At 33.8% G+C, this 17,266-nt stretch overlaps 2 protein-coding genes across 6 annotated transcripts; both read left to right on the top strand.

The window, feature by feature from the left end:
* Window positions 1-8,040: 8,040 nt before the first annotated feature.
* Window positions 8,041-8,484, top strand: LOC130719304 (uncharacterized). The gene has a single exon (XM_057569928.1). It carries the CDS (start codon window positions 8,041-8,043, stop codon window positions 8,482-8,484), a length of 444 nt encoding a protein of 147 aa, XP_057425911.1.
* A 1,998-nt stretch (window positions 8,485-10,482) lies between these two features.
* On the top strand, window positions 10,483-16,498 carry LOC130721212 (MATH domain and coiled-coil domain-containing protein At3g58270-like). Of its 5 annotated transcripts, XM_057571973.1 has the most exons (8): window positions 10,483-11,055; window positions 11,127-11,199; window positions 11,730-11,830; window positions 12,503-12,557; window positions 12,765-12,932; window positions 15,069-15,219; window positions 15,359-15,519; window positions 15,646-16,498. In XM_057571973.1, the coding sequence occupies exons 6-8, from the start codon at window positions 15,098-15,100 to the stop codon at window positions 16,392-16,394; spliced, it is 1,032 nt and encodes a 343-aa protein (XP_057427956.1). In that variant the 5' UTR covers window positions 10,483-11,055; window positions 11,127-11,199; window positions 11,730-11,830; window positions 12,503-12,557; window positions 12,765-12,932; window positions 15,069-15,097; the 3' UTR covers window positions 16,395-16,498. The 5 variants fall into 5 exon arrangements, with proteins under 5 accessions (XP_057427956.1, XP_057427954.1, XP_057427955.1 ...); XM_057571971.1 differs by lacking the exon at window positions 12,503-12,557; XM_057571972.1 differs by lacking the exon at window positions 12,503-12,557 and having other exon boundaries at window positions 10,483-11,199.
* Window positions 16,499-17,266: the final 768 nt, after the last annotated feature.

Here is a 17,266-nt window from a genome sequence, read left to right as displayed (position 1 = left end):
TTTTTTATACTTAAAAAATTAATATCATTGTCTTTCATCCATATATCGTTCTAATATGGGCAAGACTTTTTGTTAAGTATTTCAAGTGATTTGTTCTATTGGTAGCGAAAAAGAATGAGAAATATCCAACTGCAACAGAGACACATAAATCTTTAGAAGTGTGGATTAAAGAAGAATGAAATAGACGACGGCTAAAGACCCCAACATTGTTCATAAAGGTTTTATAAGTTTGTGGAAGAAGATTGAAAACTCTGGTGGCTCATAAAGTCACCATAGTGCAAAGCCTGTTATGAAAACCATAAAAGTATGGTAGACAATGAAACAAAATTGGTGGGGTAATAATGCAAAGAAATGTTAAAGCAACAAGTGAATCGATTTGAATTACTCCAAACAAATGTTAAATCTAGAAATTTTACTTAAATCTGATAGAAGAATGTTCAAGTTCATTGGTATATTGTTTCTTTTTATTTATATTATTAGTAATTATAATAGTAAAAGTTGTACATATTAATACGTATATATTAACATAATAGAAATTTAACTCTAAAATTGAAACACAATGAGTTGAAGAATATTATAGAGAAGTTCATTGAAACTGATGAGTTATCCATGTCCTTAAGTAATGAAGCATATGTGAATTTGTTTAGGGTGTTCTTTGTAAATTGAAGTTTAGTTTTGTCTTTAAACCTCTTTGCATAAAAGAATTGGATATTTTGTCTTAAAGAAGTTTAAAATTTATTATGATATGGGCTTGATACATTAAGAGACTAGACTATATATGTTTTGGGGGCTGCTATCTATTGCTATATACATTTTTCTCTTCGAACAAAGAAACTTAAATTGTTTAATGTTTTTATTTTATTTAAGGCAATAATTTAGCGGTTAATGCTTTTTTATCTACATTTGGTGATTGTTAGTGGACAATGTTCATTTGCTTTTCCGATCTATTTTGTCGAGAGTCCAACGACCATGTGCATTGCACCACTACATTAAATTGATTGACTGCTCATAGGCTAAATAGAGTGAACTCTATGTCGCTCCAATTTTAAGGAAAATATTTTAAAACACATATTTTGTTTCAAATAGATAAAATAAATAAATAAATTGTTCTATGGTACTATTGCAAAAACTAATAACAGACCAAGACATATAAATATAAATAATATTTTTAAATCCAATCATAAATTGATAAATTTATATGAGTCATAGAACTTGAAACAATGTCATTTACATAGAATTTGGGTGAAGCTTGCAAGGGGATTGTAAAGGGGCATTAGTTATAAAATTGAAATTCATTCAATAATTTTATAGTGAAGCTTGCAAGTGGAATGCTAAACTTTTCAAGTTCCATTCTATATTAATAACTATAATAACTGATAACATAGTTAAATCTTAATATATGAAACTTACTTTTTTATTGTAGTGGTAGGATGGAATAAATAATATAAATGAGATATGTGAAAATGTTGGAATTTTTTTAAAATTATAAGAATAATATATGAAACGTGATTATAAATAATTTTAAAATATTTAAGGAAAAAATGTCAGAGATATAGATAGGAGATATGTATCAAACCAATGTATATGTTCAAATTGAAATAAATACAAACGTTATATTTTAAAAGAAAAATTGCATTTAATTTTAATTTTAAGTATCCAATATTATAGTTTAAAAGTAAAACCAATAAAAAAATTATTTTAATTTTAATTCATATTTTATTGATTTAAAATTCAATTACATTGAAATAAATGATTTAAATATCATTTACTCATACAGCTAATGTAATTTATTGTCATTAACAATTAGAAATTTAATTAATTTGAAACTAAAAGAAATCATTTAAATACCATTTAATCTATTTTTATTTTGATTGTGTAATTGAATGAATATTTAAGGTTGATATAACAATACTTGAGTTTAAATACCCTTTCGTTTACCAAAAAAAATTATCCCTTTAAAATGTATAATCATCACGAAAAATAAAGAATTAAATTCATGAGGCAAAAAAACTTTCACATTCATAACTCCATATAATATGTGTAATATTTACATATATTTAATATCTAAAATAGGGGTTTCATAACATTTAGTAATCATAGACCAAATAAAAAAATCATAATTTTATGAGTGTAAACTAAAAAAAATAAAAATGATCTCATAAAAAATAAACAATGTCATTTTAAAATTTAAAAAAAAATTCTTAGAATGATGCTTTATTTTGCAAGACAAAGACTTCTTAAGTAACATAGAGGTGAGTGCATTTAGAACAAAGATTAAATAAAACATCATTGTCCCCGAGGATTAGCTCATGTTGTAAGAGTTAGGGGACATAAGAGTTGGGTAAGAGGAAGGGTGAAGTTTTCAGGGTTCGAATCCTGAAGAGAGACTAATTAACTAACATTACTAACAATTTACATTTGTCTATCAAAAAATAAAAACACCACTATTCAAAATAAAAATTATAATGCAATAGTTTTCTTACACTACTACTTATATTGTTGTAGATTTAAAACTTAATAATGAGCAAATAAAAAATTTCGCATTTGCAAAAATAATCACATTATTGCAAAGCAGCAGCAGGTCATTAGTCGGCTTCCCCCAAATGACTCAAATTGATAGGTCCTCAATACCAACTTCTCAAAATAAGCTTATTATGGATGAATTATATGATAGACAAGATCTAACAACATAGTATGTGCATCTTCTATCTAACATGACACCGGAATAAAAAAGTGTTTATGAGACGATCATGTCAACAATTAATTAAGATAAATGGCTGTTTTTTTTTTCTATGGTTATGGAGGAACAGAGAAAAAACTTTCATTTGAAGAGCATAAACAACACCTATAAGATGAAAGGACGAAGAACTCAATATTCGCAATCATTATTTTGAAGTTGTAGACTGAACACTCAAAAATATTATAATATTTACTAATAAGCTCAGTTTCAACCAACTTTTTGGAGGAGAAGTTGTTATTGTGGAATGACAATAACAACAGAAAGTTTCAACTTCATGAAAATATTGTATCACAATTTTCAAAAAATAATAATTCAAAACAAAAAGTCAAAACTAGCTGAAATAAAAGCATCAAAATTGACATTCACCACATCTGGAAAAGGTCGATCCCAGGCCGAAGGAAACTCCCTAGAGGTTGGGCGCATATGAGGTATTTGTTGTCATCAAAGATGGATGTGATGCATCAGCACGTCACAACGAAGAACCCAACGAAGCGAGAGGCTGGTGACAGAACATGTATTTCAATCCCCTTGAATGGAGTAACATCAGCCAAGGTAAAAATAAATTAAAATCCTGCATATGGATAATACAACCCACTATATAGCCAAGGCAACTCTCAAACAATAAGGGTTGTAAAACAAGACAAGTTAAAAGAATGGGGTGTGTCGTCTCAGGGGAGACAAGACACCTCAGACACACTAAATCCATCACAACGCCACGACCAAACAAAAAAACACATTTATAAAAAAAAGACCTTAAAAAGTTCTTATACAAAATAATATATTAATACAAAAATATCTTTTAGAAAATAACGCAAAAATAATAAAAACACACAAATAAATAAAAGTGAAAATCCCCCGTGCATCGCACGGGTCAAAAATACTAGTTTATACCTATTTCAGATGAATGAGAAATCACCCATTGAAATCATACTACTGTCTTACAATTACCATCATTGCCGCCATTATATTCACCGTCATCGCCACAACCACCACCATGGCTACTACCACCAACTTCTTCACCTCCACCACCAAAATCACATTCACCTCCTCCTCACCCACCACCTCCTTCGGCTCCACCGCTACCACCAACATCACCACTAAAACCAACCTCCACCATCACCATTTTTCATCCCACTACTTAGTGGTCCTGGCGGTGATGGTAGTGGCAGTAGTGGTGGCGGTGACAGACGTGGAAGTAGTGGCGACGTCGGTGGTGGCGTTGGCGATTGTGGTGGTGGTGGTCGCGAATGAAGTGATGTTGGCGGCGGCCGTGGCAGTGGTGACAATGCTGGTGATGATGGTCGTGGAGGCAACAGTGATGGTGATGGTGGCGGTGGATGCGGTAGTGATGGTGATGATGATGGTGGCGGCTCTTCTCACTAGTTGGTGGTCTTGGCGGTGACGGTAGTGGCAATAGTGGTGGCGGCGATGGTGGCGACGCCGATGGTGGTGGTGGTGGTGGTCGCGAATAAAGTGATGTTGGCGACGACGGCGGTGGTGACAGTGCTGGTGATGATGTCCGTGGCGGCAACAATGATGGTGATGGTGGCGGTGGATGCTGTAGTGATAGTAATGGTGGCGGCAATGAATGTGGTGGTGTTCGCGGCGACGATGAAGTGGTGATAACTCGACTTCATCTTCAGTGAAAATGAAAATGACTTTTATTTGTTTTCTGTTTTGGTTTATTTCTAACTTTTATTTGAAAAACAGAAAATGAATAAACCAAACAGCCTCTTAGCTTTCTCATTTATGTGTTGAGGTTGTTGGCCATCTAATCAGAAAAGCACTATATATCCCAAACACAACTACTGTTGAGAGTCAATGAAGTGCTATCCTCGATCAACTTGTCCTGGAATTGTTGCAATCTTATGATCTCTAATGTTTCATACAATAGCATAGGAGTAACAGGGAGTGTGATCAATTATTTCTTCCTTAAGAATTCATAAGAACTAAATGAAATAGTAGTTTTAGGGTTGTATGTTTAATATGTGAAGAGAAGTTATGATATTATGGACCCGTTTGGTAGATAGGACAAGCAAACAAGATAAGATAGTGTAATCATATCCTGCTATCTGTTGTTTGTTGCACCAACAAAATATGATAACACAATCATGTCTCTTATCCTATCTTGTTCACTATCATGTGTTAAAGTTATCCTTAGGGGTAGCTCAGATATAATTATCCTAACAAGATATGATAGCAGATTACGATTCTTTTTTGTACCCTAACCTTAAATTCAAATATTTCAATATTTATATTTTATATAATTTATAATAATATAAATTAATAAACATAAAAATATTAATTTTAGTTATATATTAATTTTATTATTTATCAATTACTAGTTGTTATTGCTAAGTTAATATTTAGTTACTAATTAATTTAATTAAAATTAGAATAATTTATTAATGGTGAAAATATTGAATTTACTCATATAAAATAATTAAATTACCCTTTTCACTTGCTACCACTTACTTAACATTAATTTTTATTTATGTGATAGTAAAAACAAATAAAATTATCACTAACAATGAAATAGACTCCTCACTTACAAATATAAATTTATTAGTAGTATTTGTTTTGTAAGTAATTTATCAGTCGTAAATAAAGCCTATTTAATTTTATCATTTACTATTATTTAAAATTATTTCTCTCCTTATATAATAATTTATAATTTAAACATAAAGTACTCTTGAAAAAAAATTAATTTAACAAATTTTATTTTATCACTTGTCACAACTATAGTTTTTATTTTTAATTAAAATAGGCTCCTTTTGAAAAAAAAACTAAAATATGCTAATTCATAAAAATTAATAAAATTATAGTTAATTTTAAAATATAGGCTCATTTATGAAAATTTAAATAAAAAATTAATAGAATAATCAATTTTTTAAAAAAATAATTTAGAAAAATAATTTTAAAAAAATATATGATGTATTTTTTATTTAAAAAAATTTGATATATTTTTCATTGTTTATATCATATTCAATCATTATCCAACTCTTTATCATATCTTGCTATTACATATTCTGACCTCAAACGAACCTGATATGTCTAAAACTGAAACCACAATCCTGAAAAAGATATCAATTTTTGATATTTGAATATTTCCCTTGCCAGAAATAATATTCCTAAAATGATCACATGCACCGATTCACGTGAGAGAAAGAAATAATAAAGGCCTTTGAACAGAATTTAAAAAAATAATAATAATAAAGAAATCGTCATCATTATTGATGTTGTGTGTATCAGTGAACGAAAGTAAATTCTACTAGGTTTCAGATTTAGATCTCACCTCCCAAAGGTCGAGGGTAGGGGTGGGAATAGGCTGGGCCTAGGTAGGCTTTGCTTAAATAGGCCTAGCCTATTTAAAAATCTTAAGGCCTGAGCCTGGCCTATGGCCTATCAAAGGCTTTTTTTCGAGCCTGGCCTGAGCCTTCCGAAAGGCTGGCTTGGCCTGGTAGCCTGTTTAAAGGCCCGTTTCACAACAACAGTTTTACGTTTGTTAACAAATTTATCTGTAAAGAAGCTATCAAACTTATAAGCTAACGGGTTAAATTATACTAAAATAATCTTTCAACGATCAGACTTATAATATTATTAGCTAATAAGTAGTGAAGAAACTAAACGAGATTATGTTGGTTTCTTAGAGTTGGAGAGCCAATTTAAAATCACACTTCATTTTTAAAAAGACTTATAACTTTGACTCGTTATATAAGTCAATTTGCTTAAATATATAAAAATCTCAATAAGTATATAATATCAAGATATTATAATAAATTTCTAATATATAGACATCATCAAGGGTAAAATATATTTATACTTATCATATTTACAATTTACCAAAAAAATACTAATCATATTTACTTAAATAGACTAGCCTGTAAGGCTTACAAGGCTTGTTGAATGGCCTGAGCCTGACCTTTTTAACTAAATAGGCTTTTCAAAAAGCCTAAGCCTTGCCTATTTACCATTTTGGTCTGGCCTGACCTGGGCCTGTGGTAGGCTAGGCCATAGGCCCCTACGAACGGCCTGGCCTATTCCCACCCCTAGTCGAGGGTTCAAATACTCTGTGGTCATTATAAAATCTTAGTTGATGAGTAATCCTCCTCGGGGAGATTCCCCGACGCTCCTTCTAGAAGTGAGTCTCTCCTGACTTCCCCAGCATGCCACTGGCGCCCTGTCTGATAGTTTGGAGGTGTTTTCTCTTCATTCTACCATTTTTTATAAATAAATAAAAAAAAAGTAAATTGAGCCTCTTGGTTTGATTGAACACTTACGATGGTTAAAACTTAAAAGGTTAATGATGACGAGAACCCGAAGGAATAATATTGTGGAGTGCTGGTTTTAAACTCAATGAACTAATTAACTAACTCGATCTCTATGAATCACATGTTTAGTTTATTATAATTCGTAAAGGGGAATAATAAAAGACAAGACCGTTATTAATGGGGATGCTCAACAGTTTTACCCACGCAAGATGATTGGGCTTTGTAATGGCCAAAGAAAATGGGATAGTGAAAAGACATGTAATTAAGGAATCAACATATATAAACTCTTATAAAATGAGTCAGCTGCTTAGCCTAGAGAAGCAGCATTTTTTTAACAGTGAAAATGAAGAAGAATAAACACGTAGGTGGTAAAACGTTTGAGAAATTTAGGTGGACGATTAAGAAGTTCTCTGAATTGGACTCCGAGGAACTGTACTCTGAAAATTTCGTCCTCAATGGTCACGCATGGTGCTTGAATGAATTCATTTTTTATTGCATTCTTAGACAGATTTTTGTTTGATTGGTTTAATTTTTTCTCGTCTGTTTTGAACTTTAATTTGCTTTCAGGCGGATTCTTATCTACCCAAAGGGAGATGGTGTGGACTACTTGTCAATTTATTTAGAAGCTTGGGGTCTTGATAATTTTCCAGAATGCTGGAGCAGATTTGCAAATTTTGAGTTGGCTCTAATTAATCAGGTCAATGGCAAATTGACAAAAGTAAAAGGTATATATATATATATATATATATATATCTTTCATATTCCTCCATTTCTTTTCTTTTTTCATTCCAATTACTGATCACATTGTTTAAATTCTAATAAAATAAGGCTTTTCAAAATGTGCATTTGCTAGGAATCAAACAGAGTGAGTGTACATTCAATGCAACTGAGAATATCAGGGGTTACCCAGAGTTCATACCCTTAGATAAACTTTGTGACCCTAGCAGTGGGTTTATTGTTAATGATACTTGTGTAATTGAAGCTAGGATTTTCCTTAGCAAGTCAGAAGCTGAACAAACTTGGGAGTTTATGGATTTCAAGGGTTTAGGTGAAATAGAAAAAGCTTTTGTTCCATTGCTAGAGGAAGTGTGTTCATGGCATCCGTCACTAGTTGATTGCCAACGGAAGAGGCGTCGCAAGTATTCTGAATTGGCATTCACAACTCTGGGTGAGGTTCTACAATTTTTGAAGACTAAGAAAGTGAAAGATATGGATGATGATGAATGTAAGCATCTTCAGAATTTATGGGAGGAGCTTGAAACATTTGGGTTTGATTTGTCCTGGCTGGTAGCTCATTATCAATATGCTTTAGACATGAAAGGTTATAGAAAGAAAGTTGAGCATGTGAAAAGGATGGAGGAGAAAGTAGATGCTTTAGAACTGGAACTTGAAGTAGCAAGAAGAGAGTTGATGAGCCTAAAAGAAGTAGTTAAAGAGAAACATTTGGATGCAAAACTAGGATATGGAGGGTGATAAACTTGTATCACTCATTGGATACTTCATTGTTGGTTTTTTAGTTTGTGGATAACTAAATGTACTTGTATCTACTGAAATTTTTTTTTTATAGGCAATGAGGAAATATTATATTGAAGAAAAGTACAAGGGGTACTTCAACCAAATACAAGTAACAAAGAAGTAAAGTAAATCTTACAAAACTATAAAGATCAATAGAGAACCTACCCCAAAAACACCTAAGGAGGAAGACAAGGAAAAAATGCCTCATTAAAACCTTACTAGAAAAAACCTCCTTGAGAAAACCTAACAAGGAAAAAGAGTACAAAATTTCAATGTCAAATCAAACCCTCCAAAGGATCCCACCCCAAATACAATACATGAGGAACATAAGAGCCAACTCCAAAGAGGCAGATATGAGGACCATGGCAAAATCCCAGCAGCAATCCCCAGGTGGCGCAATCAAGCTTGAGCAGACAAGTTTCCAGAAGCTTAAAACAATGTCCCAAGGCAAAAGCACCAAGAGCCCACACGAGACCTGCATATACATACAAAAGAAAGCAAAAAAGTGTCGAACAAGGCCAAAAAAATTCCATATCTAAACAATCACATAGCCCCATCACATATCTGCAAGACACAAGAGGGGGTGATTATGCCATTCATACATGCTATGAATGAACCTTCTGTTACGAGCGCGCAGCCAAGTCCAAGCTTTTACTCTAGCAGCCTCAAATATTTGAACAGTATCCATTTCCTCCCCCCTAAAAATAACCGCATTTCTTCCAATCCACAATTGCCAAACAACGGCTAACCAAATTGAAGCAAGACCATTTCTTTTGAAGCAAGACCAATCTCAAATTTTATATATTACAATATATCACACTTTTTTAATTTTAATTTTTAAACACCTTTAATAATATTTTTCATCTCTTCTCAACTTCATTTTTCTCAGTTCTCTCTTTCTGCCACAACAAAGTATGCATCACATTTTTTTTTCTCTATTCTCTACTAATTTTTCTCTCTCCTCCACTAATTTTTCTTATTTCATTTGGGGTAATATTTTATGTAGAAGCTGATAATAACTTACAGGCTTGAAATTGGTATCAGCCTTAATACCAACATACATTATTAGAGTATGATTTATGGTGTTCTTCATCATTTCCTTAATAACTGTCATTTTAATTTTAAAGTTGTGTCACATGTATTATGAAATAATACTTAATGTTCTTGTTGTATTAAATTCATGTAAAGAATTTCCTTCCGCCCGTTTTTCAACTTTCATTTTAAATACGGGGTTGTCTAAATGACCTATGATAAAGTTTGGGTTAAATAACTTATCATCCAATTACATTGGAGATAAATAAGTTGGAATTTCTATATTTTATTTATTAATTTATTTCCAACTCATTTATCTCAAATGTGATTGGATGATGAGTTATTTAACTCAAACTTTGTTATGGGTCATTTAGACAACCCCTTTAGATACAATTTGCAATTCAATATATTTTCTTCTTGAGCTTTTTTATCCGTTTTCGTGTTAATTCCTAGTTTTTTTCTTAAACTCAACATCACTTTGGTGTTGATTTTTACGAACTATCAAATCTTGGTTCACAAGATAGGTGATAACTTGGTGTTTTCTCGCACATTGTACTTTTACAAATGTCTTTGAAACTAAACTTAGCACACTCAACACATTTTTCATTACTTGTAAACAACTGAACCTAAGTACTCACATTACAGGATCTCACTACGCCAGAAATTACATACTAAAGCGCCTGTTTTAAAGCGTTTATTAGACAAAACGCTTTAATAATTACGCATGAATATTCTAAAGCGCTTCTCTTTCAAAGACGCTTTAAAATATCAGATTATTTACAACGCTCCATATGAGAGAGCGTGCTAATAATGATAGATAAAAAAATCACAATATATTTATAGTGTTTCTGTTCAAAACCGCTTTAAGAAAATTGTGTGTTTACTGCGCCTCACTCAATAAAACGCTTTAGAAGAACTTTAAGTTTTTTTTAAAAAATAAAATTGGAATACACGTTCTCGCAAATCCCGCACCTCCACTCTCCCAGTCTCCCTCATCTGCAGGTTGGTTCCTTAACGTGAGAAACCCCTAAATCTCCATTTCTTTTTCCAAACAAGTCTTGTATCGAACATGAATCACATCTAAAACCAGCAGCAAAACACATAGATTCAGAGGGGAAAGGGGAGGCGAACAGCAGCGATGAACGTGGCGGCGCGTGAGAGGAGCAGCAGCGATGAACGTGGCGGCGCGTGAGAGGAAAAGCAGTGGTGGATCGGAACCTCGCGAGGGAGAACGGTGGGTCGTAGCGGGGCGAGAGGACGCGGCGCAACAGATCCAACGACGTGCGTGGCGGTGGCTATCAGAGGAGCATGGTGGAGGCGATTTAGAAGGAAGGAAGGAGGAAGGGAGGTGGTGGTGATCACGAAGGAGAAGGAGGTGGTGATGGTGGTGCAGCCATGGGAGAGAAAGGGAGTGGCCACTGGTTCCTCCTCCTCCAACGGCCCCAACCCTAACGCAGTAGCAGAGGAGTTAAGACCAGCTTGCTGGAAAAGGAACCGGTTGATTTTTGGCCTCTTATTCTTGATTTCCCTCATATATGTTACCTCTGATTCACAATTTCTCTCTCCAGGAAGCTCCTCACCGAAGCCACAATGTCTACTACCTCACGCAGGCTTCTCCCAATCCAATTCTACTACCTATTTGTAAGTCCAAAACTCCCTCTTTGATCACCTCTTTGATTTAGACACTTGTTCTTAGCAGAATTAATACCAATGACCTGATATACATGTTATGTGTGCTGCTGCAAGCTTAGTCTGCTCTGCATCCTTTTTTATAGCATAGTTCTGTAGCTGTTTGCCGGTTTAATTATGTAATTTGATGTTTAGCATCTTCGGAAAGTGTTGTGTGTGCCCAGTCATTGAATAGTGGAGTGTTGGCTGTGTTCTAGCTCCAATTGGTGATCAGTTTTGCTGGTTTTTGGTAGAAGTAAAAAAGCAAAAAATTTGCAGCAATGATTTTTTTTTAAGAGCAAAGAAATTGTATTGAAAGAGATGCACTACAGGTGCATCAACCCAAAACAAAATAGAAAATCAAAAGATGAGAATATAAAGGAGAAACAAAAGAAAAGGCTACTGGACAACTTCAATTGTTAATCAGCTACGACTATAGGCAAGACATTAGTCATTCCCAACTCAAGATATTGCTGATTTATTAGCATGTGTTTACTTTCCAGGCACTGCAATATATCCCCCCCTGAGAAAGACACTTTCCAGTTCTGCAGCAAGCAGCTCCAACAGATTTTTTGGATCCAAGACAGCGCCCCCAATAATAAAGGTAGCTGAAAATCATTAAAGAAACCAGTATACCATTGGTAAACCAGTAAAGGCTTTGATACTGATATGAATGTTAATTCAAGTGGGGTTGGATGTTCTATCTTGGTGTGTTGATACCATGGTGATTCTATGTTATGATGGGATTGTATTAAAGCTTCAGATCTGTGCTCACGTGATCTTTTTCTGCCTTTGATTTCTTTCCAAATTTAGTCTCACTAATTTCATCTTGCTTCTGTTATTTTGTTGGGCTGTGAGTTAGTCAATTTCAGTTGTGTACTATGTATATGGTGGGGATATATTGGTTTTAGTAGTCCATTAGAGTGGTGGGTACCTGATGCTGCTATAATTTCAGGGTGCTATACTGAGTAGTATACTCACTATCTCTCCTTTTATTTTGATATTTTTCTCCTCTTTTAAACGGGTTCAAGCACCTCTTGTGCTTGTATATAATAATTATTCTGGCTTATCAAAAAAAAATTAGACAATGGAAAGTCATAGTGTCTTGTGTGAATGCATTTTTTCTATATATTTATCTATTTCCAGTTATATGCTAATCTAATGTCAATACTCAACTTGTGGGAGTCAATCTATACACTTCATATCTTTTTTATTTCTCTTTTTCATTCAAGCTATGTTCTCATTTTAATTTCATTCAGATCTAATATCTATGCAGGGTGTTTCTATTTACCCATCTTTCATTGAGCTTTTTATGTCTTACCTTAATTGAGGTGATCTTCTGAATTTTGAATTAGTTAGGATTAGCTGATTTCATTTTGGAGTTGTAAACATCAACGTACTTCTTTGTTGAACAGGCAGATGCCCTCGTTTGCCTGTTGTTGCGGCTATAAAAATGGACGTTCTTTTGATATTCATCTTGTATGCTTTATGAATTGTTATGTATTGATTGTAAATCTTCCCTTGCGGTGTTCTTGTAGATCCCATGATCAGCAATCTAATGTGGATGCCCTTACGAGTTAGCAACAAGCAACTTTCGGCGAAATGTAGACAGAATGGAGTATAATGATATAGAAGTTTCATTTTCTTCCTCAGCACCTTATGCTTCAGAGTCAAAAATTCTGGATTGAGATTTTAGTTGCATAAAGGTTAGAAAAATTTGTAGAGCCCTTTTTTTCCCTTCCTTTTTCAATGCTTAATGTTATCTTGAATTCTATCTTGCAATTACTGTATTTTATTTTAGACTTTATCCCAAGGCTAAGGCAACAATTCAGAGTTGGTGTTTTGAGAAACGAAAATTTCATAGTGGAATATATAGTATGTAGGTTTTAGCAAGCACATAAAATCTAAGATTGTGTCAACTTTGAGCAATTACTTATGTTCTTTTTCAATAGATAATTCCTATGTTAGCTAGAATGTTGCAATTTTCATTGCTTTATTTTAATGGTAACAGGGGGGCACATTGGGAAGTCTTGTTGGGGTGTTTTTCTTTGTATTGTATTGGTGAAGCAAGTAAATTTGTGGTGGTAGTGATTCTAGTTGAAGGAAATAGAACTTCCTGGGCTCTTGAGTCCCAAGAATATGTCTTCAGACTGCCCATAAATATATATATATATATGTTTAACAAGTGCTACAGCGCTTCTATATAGGAATGTTTTAGTATGCACTTATATTAAAACGCTTTTTGATGGAAATGTAGTAGTAAACACCTATATTAAAGCGTTTCATAACTGAAGTGGTTAGTAAAAGGACTTATTAAAGCGCTTCTTTCTAAAATTCGCTTTAGCATATGCACTTACTAAACCGCTTCTTTTGCAAAAGCGTTGTAGAACATGGCATGTTCTACAACTCTTTCTAAAAAAAGTGCTTGACTGTACTACAACGGTAGGTTCTACAGCGCTTCTTAAGCGTTGTAAAATTGAAAAAATAGGCGCTGTAAAATGCAATTTCTGGCGTAGTGTCTGCACCAAGTCTCAGATTGCTTGTCGGATCCATCTGTTTGCAGGTATAGTTTTCACGCATAAACAATCACTCATGAATTATACAAACCCAAAACTATGCAAGCATCCATTTACACACAATCAATCTTCAAACCCTATGGTGAAAAGAAATGTAGTAGAAAAAGATTTCAAATTGAAGTGTATTAATGTAATATTTACCAACAATTGAGAGACTTTGAGACTTTAGAGAGTTTGAGGGTTGATAGAGCTTGAGAGGGAAGTATTCAATCACTTTAGAGTTGAGATATGAGAGTTGAAAGATGGGAATTGAGAGAGTTGAAGAGGGAGGTCGAACAAGCAAAAGATGAGAATTGGGAGTGTTGAAGCTTTACATTTCGGGCGGTCCATTTATAGGGCTAGAAAGTGTTAAGCATTCGCAAAAATATTCGCGAATTTCTTTACAAGCCATTCGCATGCATGCTCGGGAATGCCTGTGCATGCTTCTTCCTCTATTCCATGTCTGCCATCATCTGAAAAGCACGCTCTTTCATGTAAAGGATTCGCAAAAGTTGTTGCTAATGACGTGTGTGTACCCGGTCAATCAGACATATGCATTGGGAACGACCAGATAGGGCATTCGTAGCTTTGACTGCGATTCCTTCCTCTTGTGCATTGAAAAAGTGCTCAGATTCCCCTTTTGTCCTTTTCCCATTCGCGAACATGCTGTGAATCCCTTAAAGTTCAACCACGTCATCGTCCACCTGTCGAAAACTACCCCAGACAATTATAATTTTTTTTGTGACCCTTTTTTCAAATTAATTTTTATTTTTGCATTATTAAAAGAAAAAGCCAAAAAATTAAATCTTTCTTTTTGAATAAAAAAATTTCCTCTTTTTATATTCTTCATATATTGCACAAGTAATCTACCGAAAATGAGACTACTGTTTACAAAATAAATTAAATAAATAAAAGAAAAGATTCTTTGGGGCAAATATAAAGTAGTCCCGTGAACAGAAGTTAAAACTTATGGGGAATCAAAAGTAACCTTTAGTCCAAGTAGCCTCTTAACCTTTCTTAGAGGTAGCTCTTCCCCCTTATCACACAACAAATCTTTCTCTTTTCCTCATTAACGTTGTGTTGGGTTGTTACAAACATCATATATAGCTATCGAACTTGAAGTTATCATTATGTGTGTTTGAGGCACTAGGTGTGATATCAATATTCGTTTAATTTGGTATTCTTTGCTTGATGATTTTTTTTTTCATCCTAATTTATATCTCTTTTTTGGCTAATCATCGTTTGATTATTATTATTTTAAATGAAAGTGGTTTTTCCCTTTTTCAGTGTTAGTGCTGAATTAGCAAATTGTTGAAATGGATAATCAACTCACAAGTGATAAAACGTATGAGAAATTCACATGGACGATCAAGAATTTCTCTAAATTGAAAACAAAGAAGCTGTACTCTGAGAATTTCGTCATCGGTGGCCATCCATGGTGTGTTAATTTGAATGCATTCTTGGTTAATGCATATATATATATATATATATATATATATATATCATGTGTATTATATTCTTAGACATGATTTTTCATTTCTGCTAATTTTTCATATATTTTTGGATTTTGCTTATAGGCGGATTCTTATCTTTCCAAAGGGCAACAATACTAGCTACTTGTCAATTTATTTGGATGCTGGAGGGGATCTATCTAATTTGCCAAATGACTGGAGCAGAGTTGAAAAGTTCAAGCTGAGCCTTATTAATCAAGTTAATGGCAAAATGACAATAACTAAAGGTATTGCATTATTGTATATACTAAGTATACTACTCCCACTTTCTAATCATATAGCTAATAGCTCTATTTGTCTGAAATCAATTATTAATCGAAAACTATTGTCTCGTTCTATGAATGATCTGCTAGAATATGAACACCAGTTCAATGCAAGAGAGTCTGATTGGGGTAGCACGATGTTCATAACTTTACTTGAACTTTATGACCCTAGTAATGGCTTTATCGTGAATGATACTTGCATTTTTGAAGCTGAGATAGCTGTCACAAAGCCGAAACATGTGAATCAGCTCGCAGATCAAGTAGTTAATACCCCTAAGGTTAGTTCGGATCAGCCTATTGGGAATGTTTCTAATCCTTTACCTGAGGAATTCTCTGTTGCATCACATGGTGAGCTTGTGGATTTCAAGAGTTTTGGGAAAATAGAAACAACTTTTGTTCCACTCTTGGAGGAGGTGTGTTCATTGCATCCCTCACTAATTGACTGCCAACGGAAGAGAAGTCGCAAGTTCACAGAATGGGCCTTTACAGCTTTGGGTCGAGTTTTACATTTTCTTAAGACTAGAAAGATGAAAGATATGAATGAGGATGCTTGTAGTCATCTCCAGTTTCTATGGGAGGAACTTGAGACATGCAAATTTGATTTGACTTGGCTACAACCTCATATTCAATCTACATTGAGTAAGAAAAGTTCTATAGAGAAAGCTTTGAAACTGAAAACGATGAAGGAGAATGTGGATACTCTAGACATGGAAATCAAATTGCTGGTGGAGAAGCTAATTTCCGCAAAGGTAGATGTTGAAATAACAAAAAGAGATTTGGCAAAAGAAGGCTTTGAAGAGAAGGATTTGGATGTTGAACTAGGATATGGAGTACGTTAGACTCATCACTCGTGTCATTCAAAATTTCACTGTTGGTAATATGTGTATATAAATTGTGCTTCTGTGAATAAATAAATGATTGTGGGAGTAGATGTTGAATGAAATTATTATATTCACCTCAAAAAACGCTAATTAGTATGGCAAAAAACCGACGCTAATGAGCTAAAAACTGATGTTATAAACGTTTTAGCGTTGGTGTCGAATTCTAAAAGGGTTCAAACTAACACCTTGCGACTACTGTTTAGCTGAAGCTTATAGATACCGTTCATTTAGCTAAAGCTATGACGACATAAGTGACTTTTCACTACAAGAAACTAACATATTACTGTTGGTATGCACGAAAAATCGTCGGTAATAGAGATTTAAAGACGGCCAACCATTAACCACTGAACCATCGGTATATGGCTCGTCGGTAATTGATTACCAAGTGTTGTGCAAAAACTTTCGGTAATTACCAACGATTTTAAGCCATCAGTAATTAATGACAGTTACCAACGGTCATTTCCATGGCTAACTACTGACGGTTTAAGCCATCAATAACCTCTAATTTTATTTTTAATTCATGTTCTTTTTCATTTTCATTTTCAAACACTAGTCTTTCTCCTCTTTGTCGTTCCTATATTTCTTTTCATTGTCCTTTTGTGCCTTCAAAGATGAAAACTTGACTCTTAGACTGACAATTTTTGATTGGTTGTTGCCCGCACATTTCACGGAACAACAAACAACGGCTCAAAATATTCTGCACAAGTATAATATACGTTAAAATTAAAATAATATATAATAATATTAAGTCAAATAATATTCATACTTACGTGAGTGTTAACAGACCACCCATCTACCCAGGATTGGTGATTTCTCTGGTTCATATTGGC

This window comes from Lotus japonicus, chromosome 5 (genome assembly GCF_012489685.1).
Source record: "Lotus japonicus ecotype B-129 chromosome 5, LjGifu_v1.2".
Taxonomy (NCBI): Eukaryota; Viridiplantae; Streptophyta; class Magnoliopsida; order Fabales; family Fabaceae; genus Lotus; species Lotus japonicus.
The sequence above is the reverse complement of the archived record's forward strand: the minus strand, read 5'-3'. Positions and strand labels throughout refer to the sequence as shown.

Excerpts from the sequence above, each read along its gene's own strand:
- LOC130721212 (XM_057571971.1), top strand. The coding sequence starts at position 15,098 with ATGGATAATCAACTCACAAGTGATAAAACGTATGAGAAATTCACATGG. Across the intron at positions 15,220-15,358 it reads GTCATCGGTGGCCATCCATG|GCGGATTCTTATCTTTCCAA; the intron begins GTGTGTTAATTT and ends TTTTGCTTATAG. Across the intron at positions 15,520-15,645 it reads CAAAATGACAATAACTAAAG|AATATGAACACCAGTTCAAT; the intron begins GTATTGCATTAT and ends ATGATCTGCTAG.
- LOC130719304 (XM_057569928.1), top strand. The coding sequence starts at position 8,041 with ATGGATTTCAAGGGTTTAGGTGAAATAGAAAAAGCTTTTGTTCCATTG.